This window comes from Opisthocomus hoazin, chromosome Z (assembly GCF_030867145.1).
Source record: "Opisthocomus hoazin isolate bOpiHoa1 chromosome Z, bOpiHoa1.hap1, whole genome shotgun sequence".
NCBI lineage: Eukaryota > Metazoa > Chordata > Aves > Opisthocomiformes > Opisthocomidae > Opisthocomus > Opisthocomus hoazin.
In genome coordinates this window covers 74,484,505-74,503,553 of record NC_134454.1, presented here as the reverse complement: position 1 = coordinate 74,503,553, position 19,049 = coordinate 74,484,505, and the positions used below count along the sequence as shown (strand labels likewise).

The following is a 19,049-nucleotide window of genomic DNA, read 5'->3' as shown; positions in this document are numbered from 1 at the left end:
GATGTCTTAAAAGGTGGCAAAGCACCTGAAAACTGTTCTAGTGATTTGTTTTAAATTAGATCGCTGTGAAAACTGTGGGATGGTTTTAAAACAGATAGAAAAGACCAAATCTGTTCTTCCAAAAGAGCAAACAATATATTCCAGTCCACCTAAAGAAAAACTACTTTTAAGTGTCTATGACATTTTGCTACAGTAGGAACGTACACAGTGAAGATTCTCTCTGGATACTTGGACCTGAGCTGACGAAAAACGGAGGACCCTCAGCTTCCAAGCGACCTGGCAGCACCTTTCAGCATTTAGTCTCCATCTACCAGGCACTGATCTAGATTGGAAGAAAGATCATCACCTTTGCCTCAAGTATTTTCAACAGATAACAATTTAAGGAGGGGTTACTATTGGTATTATAAACTGCAATTTATATTGTTGCTGTTCTTCCATGTAGCGAGTGGTACAGAAAAACTAAATTATTTCAGAATTCCACATTAAGCAACTACTTCCTAGAACAAACTATTTCTTTGCTACTTATTTACAGCCAACAAGGAAATGGAACCCTTACTGTAAAAACGTGAAATATGAACTCAAGTTGTCTAGCTCTGCAAAGATACACAGCACTGGTACAGTTTTCTATCAGAAGCATAAATACACACAAAAAAAAGTGCACAAACTAATCATCATTGAAATCGTACATTCAGAGAATGAATTAATTTGGAAAAGATCTTTAAGATCATCAAGCCCAGCCACTAACCTAACACTACCCAGTCCACCACTAAACTATGTCCTTAAGTGCCACACCCACACATCTTCTAAATACCTCCAGGGATGGTGACCCCACCACTTCCCTGGGCAGCCTGCTCCAATGCTTGATAACTCTTCCAGCGAATAAAATTTTTCCTAATATCCAATCTAAACCTCCCCTGGCGCAACTTGAGGCCGTTTCCTCTCATCTGATCACTTGTTACCTGGGAAAAGAGACCAACGCTCACCTGGCTACAACCTCCTTTCAGGTAGTTGTAGAGAGCAATAAGGTCCCCCCTCAGCCTCCTTTTCTCCAGGCTAAGCAATCCCAGTTCTCTCAGTCACACCTCATAAGACTTGTTCTCCAGACCCTTCACCAGTTCATCTTTGGACACGCTCCAGCACATCAATGTCTTTTTGGGCAGTGAGGGGCCCAAAACTGAACACAGTACTCCAGGTGCAGCCTCACCAGGGCCAAGCAGAGGGTGACAATCACTTCTCTACACCTGCTGGCCACACCATTCCTGATACAAGCCAGGATGCTGTTGGCCTTGGACACCTGGGCATACTGATGGCTCGTCTTCAGCCAGCTGTCAGCCAGCACCCCCAGGTCCTTTTCCACTGGGCAGTTTTCAAGCCACTCTTTCCCAAGCCTGTAGCGTTGCATGGGGCTGTTGTGACCCAAGGGGAGGACCCGGCACCAGGCCTTGTTGAATCTCACATACCTGACCTTGGCCCATCGATCCAGTCTGTCCAGATCCCTCTGCAGAGCCTTCCTACCCTCAAGCAGATCAACTGTCCTGCCCAGCTTGGTGTCACCTGCAGACTTACTGAGGGAGCTCTCAGTCCCCTCATCCAAATAACTGATGAAGATATTAAACATAAATAGCCCTAGTACTGAGCCCCAGGGAACACCACTCATGACCGGCCACCAAACGTTTTTAACTCCATTCACCACCACACTTTGGGCCTGGTCATCCAGCCACTTTTTCCCAGTGAAGCATATGCCTATGCAAGCCATGAGCTGACAGTTTCTTCAGGAGAATGCTGTGGGAAATGATGTCAAAGGCCTTAGTACAGTCCAGGTAAACAACACCCACAGCCGTTCTCTCATCCGCTAAGTGCATTCTCTTGTTATAGAAGGAGATAAGGTTAGTCAAGCAGGACCTGCCTTTCATAAACCCATACCAACTGTGCCTGATCTCCTGGTTTTCCTACACATGCCACCTGATGGCACTCAAGATGGTCTGCTCTGTAACTTTTCGCAGTACTGAGGTCACACTGATAGGCCTGTGGTTCCCCGGATCCTCCTTCTGCTACTTCTTGTAGATGGGTGTCCCCCAGAGGAAATCACTAGTGAATCCCATTTCTGGCAGGCTACTTGAAAAGGGAAAAGAAGTATTTCACTGCATTTGTTTACCTTGATTTACCCCAGCATTTCAGTATTTCTGTACAGTTACTAGCTGATATTATACAACTATTCAAAATAATCACAGAATCAATCACAGAATGTTAACGGTTGGAAGGGACCTCTGTGGGTCATCTAGTCCAACCTCCCTGCCAAATTAGGGTCACCTACAGCAGGCTGCACAGGACCTGTCCAGGCGGGTCCTGAATATCTCCAGAGAAGACGACTCCACAACCTCTCTGCGCAACCTGTTCCAGGGCTCTGTCACCCTCAGAGTGAAGAAGTTCTTCCTCATGTTCAGACGGAACTTTCCATGCTTCAGTTTGTGCCCATTGCCCCTTGTCCTGTCGCTGGGCACCACTAAAGAGTCTGGCCCCATCCTCCTGACATCCACCCTTAAGACATTCATAAGCATTTATAAAATCCCCTCTCAGCCTGCTCTTCTTCAGGCTAAACAAGCGCAGCTCCCTCAGCCTTTCCTCATAGGAGAGATGCTCCAGTCCCCTCATCATCCTCGTAGCCCTCCTCTGGACTCTCTCCAGTAGTTCCTAGTCTTTCTTGAACTGAGACGCCCAGAACTGGCCGCAGTACTCCAGATGGGGCCTCACTAGGGCAGAGCAGAGTGGGATGAGAACCTTCCTCGACCTGATGGCTGGAAAAGATCAGATTAAACCACAGTATGCTACAATAGGTCTAACAAACAACCATTCAGCTTTGCAAAACTTTAGATTGAAATCGAAACTTTCAGATTTTGAACAGTCTTTTTTCCAAATTATATTCTTTGCAGTGTCCCATGGGCTTTACTGTAAGGACTGCAGAAAGATATGCTCACAAAATAAGCATCTATAATTTGTACCTACTTTGAAGAAAGGACAAGATGGGCATGGAGGTTATTCTCCCTGGAACCTGCTGCTCTTTGAAGAGCAGAACTGTTAAACGTGGATCTGTTCATTAAATCTGAAAATTATTTATTAAAGATACACAGTCAATTTCTAATTAAATTTTAATTAATACCTCTATGCAGAGCAGTAGAAGAGATCGCATAGCCCTCTTACGAGGCTTACAGTTAGTTTCCGTAACTGTGTCTACATTGCACCTGCATTTGTAATTACTTGCACAGTTGAGCATGTCTGAGCATCTCCAAAGCAAGTATCATTTTGTGTGAAAGACACAGAATAAGTCGCACTATAGTAAGAACTGTAGAAAGTTACCAAACATGAAACACATACCAAACACAAAGTTAAAAATTGTTAGAAGGTAGGGGAAGTTTGGATACACAGAACAGTTAAGAAGTTTTCAGCCAAGAGACTAAATGAAACAGAAATTCAATGAGGTGGAAAGAGACGAATCATTCCAGATGGCAATAAAGCCGTTCCCTCTGCCACACCTGCCATGCTCGTGGGATGCAAGGCAGGTCAGAGAAGCCAGCTCTGCTGGAACTAAGCCGTAGGAGAGAGTGGACAGAGATTGCCGGATTAAATAAATAGCTGCTGTTGGGAAACCAAGCAAAAGCGGTTTCAAATTACTTCTTGTAGCAGATGGGCAAGTAACTGAAGGGCTTGAACTGTTTGAGTTTTTATGGCAGTGTGAGGAACCAAACAGCTTCATTTCGTGCATGCTAGAAACATGTCACGGCAGGGGAAATTGATGGCGAATGCTACAGGAATCTGTCTCACACAGCAATATTCCTGAAAGGGTTGGAAATGACACATTAGCATGTAGAAAAAGAAACGGTTCTTCCAGATACTTACACACATGGCAAAAGCTAACGGGCAACCTGCGTTACCGGTTTATTTATAAGTATACCTGCATCACCACTTTACGTTTCTAGACAAAGCCAATTTTTTACAGAACTGGGCTCTGGCAAGCGAAACGGAGGTACTCTGTTGACCGCTAGTGGACAGACCAGGGTGAAACAGGTCCCAGGCACTTCCCAAAGACAATTACTCATCACTCTTCACTCTAAGAACATCCAATCCATCGGTTATTCAAGCTCAGAATTAAAGAGCTCCCTAATAACATTTAAAGAGTGAAAAGGTTGTGTAACTTTGTAACTAACAAGCAAGTATTTCTAGCCATTTTTAAAACAAAACAATTTCCCCGTGGGGCTGAGAATGAGAAGTGTCTGCCCAAGAAGTAATCACTTGAGCATTTGCAAGGATTTACAACGGAAGACAGGAATTTGAAATCTCTGAAACAGAACGGTTATTCTACCTCATCAGTGTCGTCATTCACAAAATGGATAAAATATTCCAGCTACAGCAACATGCGTGTTTTTCCCAAGTCTCCCTGTACTATCTCCCATCTCTTAATACATCTTTGACACTAACATACACCCTCCCTTTTTGTAAACTAATGCTCTATGAGGTCTTGCTCTTGCTTTTCAGAGAAATGATGGGGGGACAGTGGGAAACACAAATTTTAAGTCTCAGAGCCTCTTTCTAAAGATTGGTAGTTTAAAAAAATTCCACCTGCCAACAGCTTCTTATTTAAAATGAGCCAACTTTAGCTCTGCTGTGTCTAGTAATTGCTTTCTGGCTGACGGACAAAGAACTTTATAGGTCAACATACAAAAAAAATCTCATCTGAGAAACAAAAGAAGCCAGTCAGGTCCTGTGCATTCCTCTTAGCGAACTATATGAAACTAACGCAGCTGCCAAGCTGGTATCACTGTGAAAATAATTTTCACCAAGAATTGTATTGCTCGAGGTGAATCCTCCAGTGACAAGAGCACATGCTGAGGCCCAAGGTTTCAAACGCTCAAAGAAAGCAGAAAATGCTCCTGTGAAATGAAAGCCTGAAGAGCCCCAACTCTTAAAATTACACCCTCAAGGGATATTTTGGGTCTCAGATTCATTCACAAGATTTTATCTACACTACATGAAGGACAGACATATTCCTAGCACACATCAGGACGGCTCATACAGCAGGTCTTAGGCTAGCATCAATTTTGGTAGAGGGATTAGTTACCTGGGTAGAAGAATTTCTTTTTCCATCACAAATTATTCTTATAGACTTCTCAGATGCTTGGAATACTACCCTCAGGGGAAAAGGCAACATGTATTACACACAGTATTTGTACCAAAACTCAGACTGATATAAAACCAGATATATATTTACTGAGTGTCAATAAGAAAGTTAATTGATCAGTAAGTGGGTCAATTCATAAGGAAATGCTGCCTACTGACGTCTGTTTCACCGCATTGCACATAGCTCGTATCGGCAATCCGGATTAAGAAGAGGGCATTAACACAGCAGAATACATACGCATTCTGGACCTCACCTTCTAGCCTAGACTTGGAGGCACAAACATTTTGGTTCTTTTACATCATCTACAAAAAAACTATTTCTTATCCTGGTCAAAGAGGCATATGTGTTCAACAAAACTACACTTCACCACCTACCAGAAGACACTCCCTCTACTCGCCCCAACCAATGACAACAAGAAAACCCACAATTCTCCCCCTTTTTCTTAGCCAGACTGTTGTGATTTTTTAACATGAGGCACTTTACGAACACTAGGAGACGTACACCTTGGGCTGAAACCCTAAGAATATATGCTTTCATTGTCTTAATTGTCATAGCAAACGAAGATTAAATACGCACAGTTTTTTGCTGGAAGCCAAGAGATTATTTTATTTACAAACAGTGTATACTATTACTTGCTACTGGTATCCTTCACTTGATTAAAATCTGCCATTTGTGGTGCAAGAGAATATAGACATAGACAGCAGAACGAAAGCAGAAAATATCATCGTATAATGCATCATCCTTGTATGTGGAAGAAAATCAAATGTAAAAGTTTCTAACAAAGCTGGCACAAGTTGTATTAGAAATCTCTGCCTCATCTACTGGATTCCTGGTCTTAGGAAAAGTACCTGGCTTGAACTGCAGAGAATGAAACAAGTAAATGAATTTACTGGAATATTAACAAAATCCAGAACTGACTACACAACCTTAAGTGGTGATAAACTGTATGAATTTGTGCCTGGATAAGTTTAACAACTGACTAACTGGAAAAAAAAAAAGTGTGGTCAATCATGTATTTAAACATAATATGAACGTAACACATCTCCAGCTGTGCTGTTTAAATATGATCACGACAGAATACTGTGGTTTTTGCACTTCTTTTTGCAACAGCTAAGATACTACATGCATGTCTGTGCAAAAACAGCACAGTACATCATCTCAGTTCCAAGCACTCCTCCTAAACAATGAGAAATGTACAGATGATTTCTAATGAAACAACAACATTTTTTCCCCTAATATAGTGGAACGTCTTCTGTATTGGGTAAGTGATAATACATTCATTTGGAAAACTCATTCTAACGTTTTCAAGCTAAGAGTTTGTTTTCTTCAACATTAGCATTGAACTGTTACTCTGGCTCCAGAACTGAACTCTACCCTGCCAAATTAAGGTCAAAATCAGTATTCCTGCTATGCAAGTGAAGTTTACATCCTGCTGGGAAAAAAGAAAAAAAAAGTCCTGTTAACTTCTTTTGGTAAGAAGAAAAAGAAAAGCAATGTAAACAAAATGCTATTTACAAGATATAGCAGTAATTCTATTAACTATTAATACATTAGTAATTAAATGTTAGTTTCCAAATCAGTTACAAATTCGCTAGTTAAAACTATAAGGATTTGACATACGAGGTTTTGGAGTCTACACATTTCTTGCATTAACTACTTGATTAGCAGTTATATGTTAATAGCTATTATGCACACATAGCATTAACATTCAGGTGTGATCACACGAGAGGAAACTTCCAAATTATGAATGTCTCAAAGGTTATTTCTTCTTAAAGGATGAAACCAATCCCATGTTTGCCTTTATACTAATGTTGCATATTTCCACATTGTATGGTGAATATAATAACAAATCCACTGTTAGAAGCTAATATTTAAACTGCACTAATACCTACAGCCCGCATGGCAGGCTCCCTAACTGATAAATTCATATGAAATATATTGCTTTCTCTCCCTATGAGACACTATTTGCCAAAGCTGGCATTTTAAAAATGAAATAGGCAGATAAGTGAGGTTTGTGTCAATTCACAATAACAGAAGGGCAAATTTCAAAGGTTTTAACACTACGCCACTCAAGTCATAGAAGTTTTGCTGCTAACTTCATGAAAAGCAAGACTGTGTACACGGCTGTTACATGAACAAAACCCTTCTGCCAATATAAGCGGTCAATCTCTGCACTTGCAGGCTGCAGAACTTGCCCGCTGCTTAATGCAGTATTGGGATTGACTGGCACTTACAGCCCACAGTAGGTTTTGGGTTTTTTTTTTAAAACTCAAACATGCTAACAAAGCGTGAAAGCTTGTATTATTACTGCCAAAGCTCTGAAAAAGGCCAGCTGTGAAAAACTGCCCTGTATTTTACAAAAAGGCTACGAGAAAGTCACTGAGAGATTTTGGTGAGATAGATGCACCAGTAACGGCCTCAAGATGCTTCAGTCAAGGAAGCCAGTTAAAGGGGATGCACGTTAAAGGCAGATTCTTGCACCTGGAAGCAAGTAAGTTTGATCATGATCTCCTCAAAGGCAACAGAAAGTCTCTAAAACAACACATTTAACCTGTCAAGACCCAGTGAATCACAAACACTCACTTCTCTTCATACCAAATATTCTACAAGAACGCTCCACAGCTTGTGGGTTAATGGAAAGTTATTAACACCAAAAGCTTTTACAGCTCCAACATAATTTGACACTGACAGTTACAGATGCTGGACTCCTGTGCTTCAGAGGGACAGAATTTTTTACAGGATACATGCAAACAATAGCAAAAAATGAGTGTAGCAAGTAAAATATTAGGTATAGCTTGTGTAAACTGTGAGAAACTGAGACATGCATGATCTTGCAAGGGCATGCTTGTGTTTAAATGAAACTATAGAAAACATTCTAGCAAAGAGCTCCTGCAATTACATTGCCTTAAAAAAACCATCTTTGACCACTGCTACGAAAATTGCCGCAACACGAGCAGCTGCTATGCAAAACTTGCAAAAAGCGAACATTTCTCGTGCGGAGCTTAAGAAACGTGACAGCCTCAGCATCTCGAAACCCCGCTCCTACCAGGCACCTCGGCGGGACCGGGGGGCTGGTGGAGGGGTCTCGCCAAACGAGGGGCTCCCTCGGGCCGGGAACGGTCCAAATCAGCCACCGCTTTGCATTCCCACACGCATCCTGCGAGTTCACACCTCACCAAAAAAAAAAAAAAAAAAGAAACAACCCCTAAAACGCCGAGAGCGCAAGGAAGGAGCAGTTCACACCCAGAGCACCGCGACCCGCCATTTCTCACCCGACCCGGCTGAGCGTCGAGGCGGAACGCGAACCGCGGGGCGGTGCGGGCTGCCCACCGCCGCACAGCCAGCCGGCCGCCTGCCCCCCGCCCGGCAGCGGCAGCCCCCCCAAGTTTACGAGGCCCCCACCCCGGGCAGAGCCGCAGGCAAGCTCCCAGCTCGGGAGCCCGCGGGGAGGGAGGGAGCGGAGGGCGGCAGCGCCTACCCGGGATGGCCAGGTTGGTGAGCGGCGTGCGGTGGATGCTGCCAGGCAGAGCCGCCATCCAGTCGGCGAACCGCAGCTCGTTCTTCCCTTGCGACGAAGCCATGCCGCCGCCGTGCCCCTCTGCCGCTCTCCCGCCGCCGCCGCTCGCTCCGGCCCGGCCCGGCCCCGCCTCCCCCCGCCCCGCCGAGCCCGGGCGCTGCCCCCCCGCCGCCGCCCTGCGGGGCCGCCCGCCGCCGCCGCCCCGTCCCCTCTCGCCGGCGGTCGCGGGGAGAGCGAACCCGCCCGAAATAACGCGGGGGGGCTCGGGGGAGGGAGCGGGGTCACGGCCCCCGCACGCGGCTCAGCCACCGCCGTCCAGCCGGGACGGCAGAGCCCAGCGGGGCCTTAGCGGGGTGCTGCGCCGGCCCCTGCGTGGCCCCGAGCCCTGGTGGGAGCTCCCCGAGCGCGGCGGGCCGGGGGCTGCTCGGCCTCCCGTAGGGGCTTCTCGTTCTGCAGTGGGCTGCTCACGTCAGAAAAACAACACCTCGCTTCTGACTTGAACGCCCCTTGGAGATCTGTGGGTTTTTTGCACGCCCATTGGAGATCTGTGGGTTTTTTGGCAGTAATTTTTTATTGCCCTTTGGGGGTGATCTAGAGTGGTATCTTCCATCCTCACCCCCAACCTGCCTTTGGAGAAGCATCTTCAGTGTTGGCATTAACAAAACCGTTGACGTTGCTGCCTCCAGATCAGTGAATGAACAAACCTGATAAAGCTCTGTAAGCTCGAGCTGTTAAGAACACCCCGGATCTTTTGACTTCAGTGTGGCTGTTTTTCGATCAAAGCTGTTGATGCCTGTGTGGAAGCTCACCTGGTAGATCTGTCAGAAACAGAGCCTGGAGATAGCCACACCTGAGCCAGGATCAGTTATCCCTTCACCTTCAGTTCCTAGGAGGGCCCGCTGCGGTCCTGTGGCTCGTGTTCTCACTCAACATCTTCTGTAACAGCTGGCCTTGGAAATAAAAACACAGGGAACTAATAACAGCCTTTTTTTCTCTTGCTGTCAACATTTCCAGAGCAAATATCATGAAAAGCTCTTCCTTAAGCCACAAAATAAAGGAATGGTTTCCTGGAAAATGTGTGAATATTTCCAAGGTATTTAAATAAAAGAAATTCTGCTGACTCACTTTTTGCGATAGAAATAGCTCTTAAGGTGGGATTTGACTGGGGAAATGTGAACAGATGGTTGACCTCAGGGGAGATGCTGAATCTGAATCGAGTAGTACATGAAAAAGGAGAGGCGTAAGCAAACATTCAGCGAGACAGTTTTAATTTTTTCAGTGTCACTTCCTGCATCTTAGGGTGCTAATCTACCCTTTCCGAAATCACTGGTATTAGTAAACAGGAAGAAACAAAAAAGACAATCCACATTTTGGATACACTAAGGACCTAAACATGGAAGTTGGTACTTTGCATCATCTTCAAAGGACAGGAGGAAATTGTGGTTAAAAAAATTACAGATTTGTAAAGAGCATTCAAGTAAGGAGTGGTGAATGTTTTTATCAACATGACTGGATCAAATCAGTTTAAGTGGCAAAGTTATTGACAGATTGCACTGGTTACCTGGAAAACTGCTGCTGAATTTTTACCCACTCCACTACGTGTTTTATCTTTTCTGAGATAAAACTGAAGTATACAGCTTTTTGAAAGGTCGAACACATTGTTAATCTTTTCCAGTCTCCAAAGCTTTAGGTGTAGCTCAGAGCAAAATAAAACAAATACTTACAAAACCCTGTAATTTAAAAATGTATTATTATGTATAATAATGCCTAAACTATCTGATATCATTCCAGATCTCTCAGTAATGCTTTCCACTTTACTGGAGAGCTGTAAACGTCCCTCTCTGCACTGACAAGCAACTTGTTGGCCTTTGCTTCCACAAATAATCAGAACTTTTGTATCTTCTTCCTTTTTTTAATGCCCAGAGTAACATTCTTCGTAGTCTGGATTTTCAAACCATGGATACTCTGCTTTGTAAAAACCAGTCCCATGTAACATGTCTTACACCAATCACGTTTGAAGAGGTTTGCCTCTGTTTCTAGTGAACTGTGGATACAAGATAGCAGGCTTAAAAACTGTCTCTGAGTCTCTGTGAGCTTTGGGAACGCAGGCTTAAATAATTTGGAGGGAAGTGGGGTAGGAGGGGAAGATTTTTATGGGACAGAAAGTTGGAAACATTTCTACAGCAATCTGAAGAACATTTTTGTGAAAGATTTTACTTTGAAGGGTAGCTTTTTTTTAGAGCTTTGCAGTGGTCTGAATACATACATACAACATTTCTCTGTGTATCATACATACATACATACATACATACAACATTTCTCTGTGTATCTGTTCGGGAAGAGTTTAATAAAAACTAGAGCAAACTCTTGACTTACCTTGATTGAAGAGCAGCTTACTGTGGTTTAGCTTGAATCTGACATTTTACTAATTCTAAATGTTTTATAAACAATGGCAGCCTGTAAATCAAAATCAGAGTATCCATACAAACTTTTGTTCCTATTTAAAAAAAAAGTAAAAAAATAAAAATAACATTTTTGGTCAAATAACTGAAATCACTACACATAAGAAGTCAGAACTGTCAAAGAAAGTGGATTCCAGGAATTAAATACTTTAAAAGCTTAAAAGAGAGCAGGTACAACGAAAATGCCAAGATACTGATAAATAGCACCTTTGCTCTTTTATTCACAGCTGTGCTGAGCTCACCGAAGATGCCATGAAGAGAAGGAAAATTGAAATCGTACTACCTGTTCATCACGTATTGTGTTCTCTCCAGTCTGCAGCTGTAACAGTATGGATGAATAGTGACACCTCTGCTTCTATGGAACAGAAAAACAGAGTAATTTAGCCAGCAGGAATGTCGCTTCAGCACTGAAAATTAATATTGTTATTAAAAAAGGCTTTCCATTGTTTCTGTTCTCTTAAAAATTAGCATTTTAATGGTAAACATTCACTGTTATACTTTGTCATTTTACAAGTCAGATACTTTGCCTTTTCATATGTCCTTGGCATCTATCTAAGAAAGGAGTAGCAAGATCTTTTTCTCTAAATCAAGTAGAGTATATTCCTTTCTGAAACATAAAAGAAAAAATGGCTTAATAGGGCATTGTTTCTCTATAGTTTTCCTGTTGTATCTGATTTATTTAGAGACTGCTCTAAATCTGTAGTTAATGAAATCAAAATGAGACTTTGAACAGCAGAAGTACTATTGTTTAAATATTTTAGGTTTTTCAGTAGGTTCTGCTTCTGAGGTTTGGTCTTTTCCTCCTTCTTACTGCCCACTTCTATTAATAGAAGTTTTTCAGAACAAATCCTGGCTGCCAGCCCATGTTTGCAGCTCTCATGGCTTTAAATGATGCCATCAGTCACATCTGGGCAGCAAAGCCCTTCCAGTTGTCTGCAGCTGAGTTCCCAATTATCTTCATTACCTGAGAACACAGTGGATCTGTGTTACTCTCAACTTCACTGCTCCTCATGGCTAACAGCTGTAAAAAGTCATTTTTGTCTGTAAGACAAGCATATAAAACCCTAAAGAGTCAAAGTAAGCAGATTGATTGAATGAGAAGAGATAATTTTTTACATGACCATAAAAGTGAACAGAAGAGGTGACAAGTATTTTTGTTGTCAGTTCATACTTAATCTGGCTACTTTGACAGTCTCACCATGCATTCATTAAGCAATCTCTATTTAGCAGTATTTGTCCTGTCAAAACAGCTTACAAAATTTCTGAGTAGACAGAAAAAAAGCCTTGTTGAAACAGTGTAAATAGTCTTTTCTTCATTTCATGGGAAAGAATATGTCTGTTTCTGCTTTTCAGGCGAAATAAAATGTGGTTTATTCTGCGCTGATTTGTTATTCTTTACTAAGAAAATGTGAGCAACCTTGCTGGTGCTGATATTGAATCTAAGAAGGAGTCATATTTGTTCTGGGCAGCTGACAAATGTCAGGATGTTTATCTTATCTCCACTTTTTGTTGTTGTGAACTACAGAGACTCCGAACATGACGAGTTAATACAAAAATCCAACATAAGTTTTACCTGAATACCTTATAACCAAAGCAGATACGTTGCAGTACTTTATAGAGGACCCAAGGGTGTATACGTGTCTTAACGCAAATAAAAATCAAGTCCAAAATGCATATGACATCTACTATTAGAACAGAATGAAACAAAGTGTATGGCAGCACAGTTTATTATAATTAACCAAATTCTGGAAACTTGAAATAAAGAGGCTAGAAGATGAATGATAATATTTATATCCAGTCCTCAGGTGGAAATCAATTTCACCATAGCTACTCCTCTCTGTAGAGTATTTCTCAGGTTTCTGCAAGAAGGTTTGTTTTGCTTTGTTTCTGGAAGAAGATTTTTTCTGTTTTTTTCTTTTCTGTGTTTGTCATGCAGAGTCATGCTGTGTCTCACCTAAAATGTTTGTTTAAAAACGCAGCAGTGGCTACTTTTTTGGCTGGTTAAAAACAAACGAGTTTGGTTATGTTGGCATTACTGCAAAGACTCTACTAGCATTACCAAGAGCAGCAATGGCTGAACACGAAAAGCCCTGTTTGCTAGCCAGTGCTAAGATCACAGGAGAGTATGCGACTTTTGTACAGGGAAGGATGAGAGAGAGGTCACTTTTGTTTCTAATCAGGTCTGACCATGTTTATAAATTTTCTGTAGAAGCTCATGAACATTTTGGCATGAACAAGTGCCTCTGTGATTTGCCGGCCCTATGTTTAGCTCTATAAAGAACTTGCAGAGAAAGCTGGATTCAAGCATTTGAATTGCAGCACATTCTCAAAGCAGAAAACCATGTTTTAACAAAAACAAGAGCTAAATGAGCTAGTTTAGTGGTGGATTTACCAGAGGCAATGCCAAAGCAGCTCCAGTGCTGACCATAATCCACATAGCCACCCAATGTGCTGTTGAAGTGGTCAGAAAAGACTTTATCAATATGAAAATATCTACCTTTGGTTAAAAAAATGCTATTGAAAGCCCCAGACTAACCTCTACCCTCCTAACTTTTAAGTTTTCCAGAAGCAGCAAAAAAGAATGAAAAGTTTTCAAGACAGTCAGATAGTCCCATGATTCTACTTAGTTTTGTGAGAAAAAAGGGCCCTTTTTATGAATAGAAAATTTTGACCAGTCTAACTAAAATCTTCACTAAAAAGCAACGCACTCCAGAAGAATTCAGATTGTCTGGATGCTGAGATCTTACCTTTGGGGTTGTAGCTAGCATAGACAAATTAGGAATGTTCAAGGCCGGGTAAAAACTGTTAAAAATGCAAGACAGAACCAAGTTAAGAGAAAAAAATATTTTCATTGACAATATTTGTTGTGTTATCACATATTGGTAAGAAAAGACAAACCCATATGCAGAAAAATCAGTGAAGGTAGGAGGAATGAAGTGGGTGAGATTATTATCAAAAGTGGGCAGCGTTTGCAGGATTTTACAGTGCTCCACCAGAGGCCTTGCAGAAGATACAATCAGTTTGTATGTGTCAGCCATTTAGGATGTAGTTCAGACCTATCAGACAGGGTGTTTAGCAGCTGAGGGAGAAGAGGCAAATATTTCTACATAATAGAGTATTTTGAAAATTTGTTAAAGTATGGAAGTTGAATGCTATTAAAAGCGAGTCTCAGATTTTACAACTACTCTTTACCATCAAGATATTCAGAATAACATCTTGTAATTGATCCTGGCTATGACTGAGCAGCACATATGCACTATTACGTAGTTCCTTTTTCTTTGCTGTAGGATTATTTTTAAAAATGGGTGCTTAAGTAACAAATATTAAGCAATAATAAACAAATTCTTTTTATTTCTGTGCCTGTTGGAGAATAGTCCAAAATCAGTGAAGACAGTGAAAATACTCCACTGAATTCAGTGGGATTTGGATCCCCTGGATGGAAACTCGTATCAGTTGGTTAATAGCTGATGCATCTAGTGTGCTTATATCCTAAGCCACTGGAGATGAAAAGTCTTTTCTATTTTTAAATGAAAAGGATGATGGATGACATAGAGACTTTCCAACAGAAGCTGCAGAGTGTTAACAGTGGTCAGCTCCACTCTTGGCAACTGGAGTCATGATTCATGAAAGATACATTTCTGCATCCTGGATGAGGCTTTCCAAACCGACTCTTGCTGTTTGCATGGTAATGAAGCACTCCCAAACGGTGTTGAAAATAGTCAGCAGGACTAATGAGATTTTCGCACAGTGCTCAAATGGGTATGGTAGCCACATTTCACAGGCGGCCGTCAGTACCTGCTGGGGGGCTGAGAGGTAATTACACACACCCCACGATTGGTGTGAGTGATGCAGTTGTTCCAGCTTGGCATTCGCAGGTCAGGTAGCACAGGATGCAGGGCAGTGTCTCAACCCCAAAGAAAGGGGTGGTGCACCTTGCTTCTCTAGAGGAAGAGGTGTGAAAAGGTCAGCATGGACACTGGAGAAACAGAGATGACAACTAATTGTGGGAAGTCAGCGTTCCCATGGTGTGCCCCGCTCCACCTTGTGATGTTAAGGAATGCTACAGGGTTGTTGTTCAAAGGTAATATCCGATGCAACAACATAAAAATTCTTGCCTGAAACCAGGGATATTTCTTCTGCCAGCCCAAGGAAATTAGGTGAGAGAGAAAGAGAGATAGAACAAGAGAATGGAAAAAGTGGTGGTAACAAAGAGAGGAGAAGAATCCCCCAAGGGCATGGAGAAAGTCGATATCCAAAGGTGGTGGTATCACCAAGAGGTTGCAGACCAAGTTCTGGGGCTTATCTCTGGCCTTGGGCCTCCATCCTCCAGGGTGGTGGGGTGGAGGAGCTGGCCTCGCCTTTCCTTCAGAAAGCATCTGTCCCTCTGCCATCCAGCTTCTCCCAGTTCCTGTGGACTCGGCTCCGCTTCTCTCTGCTTTGAATTGCTGCCTCACCCTTGACCTACATGGCAAATTAGATTATGCACCTAGCACCTTAACTGCCTGACCACACAGTACCTAATGAACCATTGCAAAAGGCTGTAAATATTTCTAGCTAGACATCAGAAATCAGGCACTGTTTCCCAAAAGAATTTTCTGCCCACAGAATCGGGCCCTAATTGCTGTGCATCACGACCTGCTATCAGAATGAGAAGTTGTTAAAAACAGTTTCGCTAAATGCAGTGCAGCTCTGGATTAGAAAGATAATTAAGTTTGAAAATGTAATGAGCCGTATGACACTGAGCGAATAAAAGATAGGAGGAATTCCTAATAAAGGTACAATTCCCTTAAGATTAAACCTCATTATTTTTTGCAGTAAAAACTCACACGTTTTAGCCGCTAGCCTGTAAAATATTTTTCTAATGCTCTTGGGAAAGACCAGGGTTGAAAAGGCCATCAGAGACTTCTCCCCGCATAACTCTCAAGCAGCACAAAGGAAGGCAAAGGGCAGAAGGTGAAGTCTGGCCCCCACCAGCCTCCTCCCACCGCTCTCGCGCAGGCAGGAGAGCCCACCAACTGCCCTCCGGTACGCTGCAGCTCCTCCACGCTTCCAGCAGCTCATGCAGTTACAGCTTTGACACAGTGCTCCTCGCAGCCTGCCAGTATTTCAGCAGTGTTTTCCTATTTTACCCAATTTTAATTATTATTCATTGGATGCAGTAGCTTGGAAACCAGAATAAGGCCTTGATCCACTGAAGCAGCTACATGCGGTCAGAAACAAAGAAGGTCTCAGCATTTGCTTTTGGACTCTAGACCTTAAAGACTGGTTGCATTTTCCTGACATCCAGAGCCCTGTTGAAAAGTACACATTGGCCAAATGAAACTCATCCCTTCAAAAGCTGTCTTTTGCCATCAGGTAGATGAAACAGGGTGCTGGGAAGACGGATCCCAGGAGGAGGGCGGTGGGAGGGATGAGGCCATTCGGGATGAGTGGCTGGAGGGAAAGGCAGTGCTCAGCGCCGGGGCTGGGCGCACAGCGGTTCATGCTTTATCCCCACAAAACCCCCTGCCAGCACTACAGCTCATCTTTTTTTTAGAGGGAGAAGAATGTCTCTCATCAAAAGTGGAGTGTAAATCCGAAGTGTCGTTTGCAAATCCAAAGCGTCACTCCAATGACAAAACAAAGCCAGCACACCGCCTCTTTGCCTTAATGTACATTAGATCGATCACTTGTTCTGCTTTTTTTTCACATACTCCATCTTCTCACTAAAATTTGGGGGGGCAACACGGAAAAGCAATCCTTCACAGCAATAAATATTCCCTGTCTTTTCCTCAAACCAGCTGCTTTCAACATGTGTTTTTTTTCCAAGCGCTGAACAGGTTAGAGCATGATGCTGCTATAATGTGCATCATCTGCTCTTCCTCATGTCGGCTCCAGACCCTGTGGAGGTCAATGGGGGCTCACACAGACAAGACAACAAAAAGCGAAATAATTCTGCAGGGCTTGCACACAAACATACAAACTTCACTGAAATACCCCTTCTTGCATGTGCAAAGCAACAGATTTCCAATTTCTGCTGCTGTGGGAAGCAGAAACTTAATCCGGCTAGTTCCCCTGTTGCGTGCTTTCACCTAAGGGGACATCTGTGATGTTTTCTTCATGGCAATTACAGCTTTGCAAAGCCCACATACCTGAGGTTGAAGATGAACTAGCCTCAGGAGGAGGCTGGCCGGAGCAGTGCTGGGTATGTCAGCATCGGTGGGCTGCAGTGCTGAGAAAGCTCCTCGGTTGCTGGGGCTGAAATGGAGCCTGGCTCTAGAGAGCCCGGGGATGGCTGGGCTGTGTCCACAGCTGCTGTCAGGGTCATCCCCAGCACCAGCAAAGGCACTGTGAGATGAAGGAGGCACGGATGGACTTGGAGGCAAGGAAGAAGCTGGAGAGAAAAAGACCAGTGTTTGCTTTCGTCACTCTCTGGACAAATGAAAAGATCTTTCTGAGCAGAGCACAGTGGCAGAAGATAAGGAAGTATTCATGTAGGCTTAATTATTATACTATTAAGTGCTCTGTTAAATCTGAAGATTTTTGAGTAGCCTTTTGTTTTAACAGTATTCTTTCTGGGTTGAAGTGTGGTAAGATGCAGTTCTATGTAAATCAAAAGATTTATGCAAGTGTACATATATAAGCATATCAAAATCAGACAACATATATTTATGAATGAAGGAAAATTTACACTGATTGAGGACATAAGTATTTTGTTGAAAATCTCTGTGTGGAAATGGTACAGCATATTCAGCAGCAGCTAAATTGTAAAGATAGACTGATAATGTCTCCTCACTGTTACGTTAAGCGTATGTGATCTGAAAAATGGGACCATTGATGTGTTATTCCACTAGCCATATGAAGAAACCAGCAAAACTCTCATTTTTAGAATTTCATTTTTGGAAGAATTTTCAGCTGCTGAAAGAGAAGCGGCAACAGGAAGTTTATGAACGGTCTGGATGATAAACAACTTGAATCATGCGCAGACTGAGGAAGCACAGTGGGTGAAATCCTCAGCCTTTTGAAGCTGTCAGGAGGTTTCCTGCCAAACACGAGGGAGCCAGCCTTCACGAGCACTGTTTTAGCTGTCTCTGGGGTGTTGCAAGAGCTTTGCAAGTCACACTGTTGGCTAAACAGCCAGAGTGTTGTGGAAGGAGGAGGAAAAGCAGAGGCTACTTTTTCCATTGCAAATAAGAATCAGAAGTATGCACTGATCTCCTGCATCGTTCTTTTTTCCTGGAAACAAACTTGGGATCGGGATCGCAGATTCATAATTTTCGTGACCTGTGTGAAGATGGATGTCCTTAATCCCCCAAACTAAAGGCATCTCAGAGAGCAAATTAAGTACTTTGAAAACCTACTGCCTCCAGAAAAAGCAAAGCTGTTGTGAGAAACGTGCTTCATGCGTGCACACTTGAGGTTGGAAGTCCATCTGGGACGTGCTGCATCCCCCATGCTAGAGGGATTTCAGCACTCTAAGAGAATAACTATTAGTCACCACCCCAACTTTCTTCTCCAGTAGTTCACACTATAAAATATTCTAGAAATTCTCTTTATTGGGAGAAACTGTTTGAGCAACTTTCAGTGTTAGAGAAGTTCAGCTGAGATATTGGTTTAAAATGCCACCTTCTTTCTGTTGCATGGAGAGAAGCTGCAGGACAATGAAGAAGGATAATTAAGAAAAATATGAGAGCAAAGGATTTCAGAAGCTCTCTGTGTGCCAGCAGAGGATAAATGGTTTGCCAACCAAGGAATAATAACTTTCGGGAAAAAAAAAATCCCCACAAAAGTACATTGGGATAATCTGAATGTCCTTTTACTGTGCACCCGGTGCTTGAAAAAAGGAAGTCTTGCTAGATACAGAAGAAACTTCTGGCATTTCATGTACACACAATTCATAAAGAAAATATTTAAAAAT

The 19,049-nt window shown here is 42.7% G+C and overlaps 1 protein-coding gene across 1 annotated transcript in view; it reads right to left on the bottom strand.

The window, feature by feature from the left end:
* PLCXD3 (phosphatidylinositol specific phospholipase C X domain containing 3) overlaps positions 1–8,789 on the bottom strand; it is an 81,192-nt gene extending 72,403 nt beyond the window's left edge. Inside the window, exon 1 of the mRNA XM_075411591.1 lies at positions 8,652–8,789. Coding sequence (XP_075267706.1) covers positions 8,652–8,754 — 103 coding nt within the window. The 5' untranslated portion in view covers positions 8,755–8,789. The remainder of the gene's footprint in view (positions 1–8,651) is intronic.
* Positions 8,790–19,049: the final 10,260 nt, after the last annotated feature.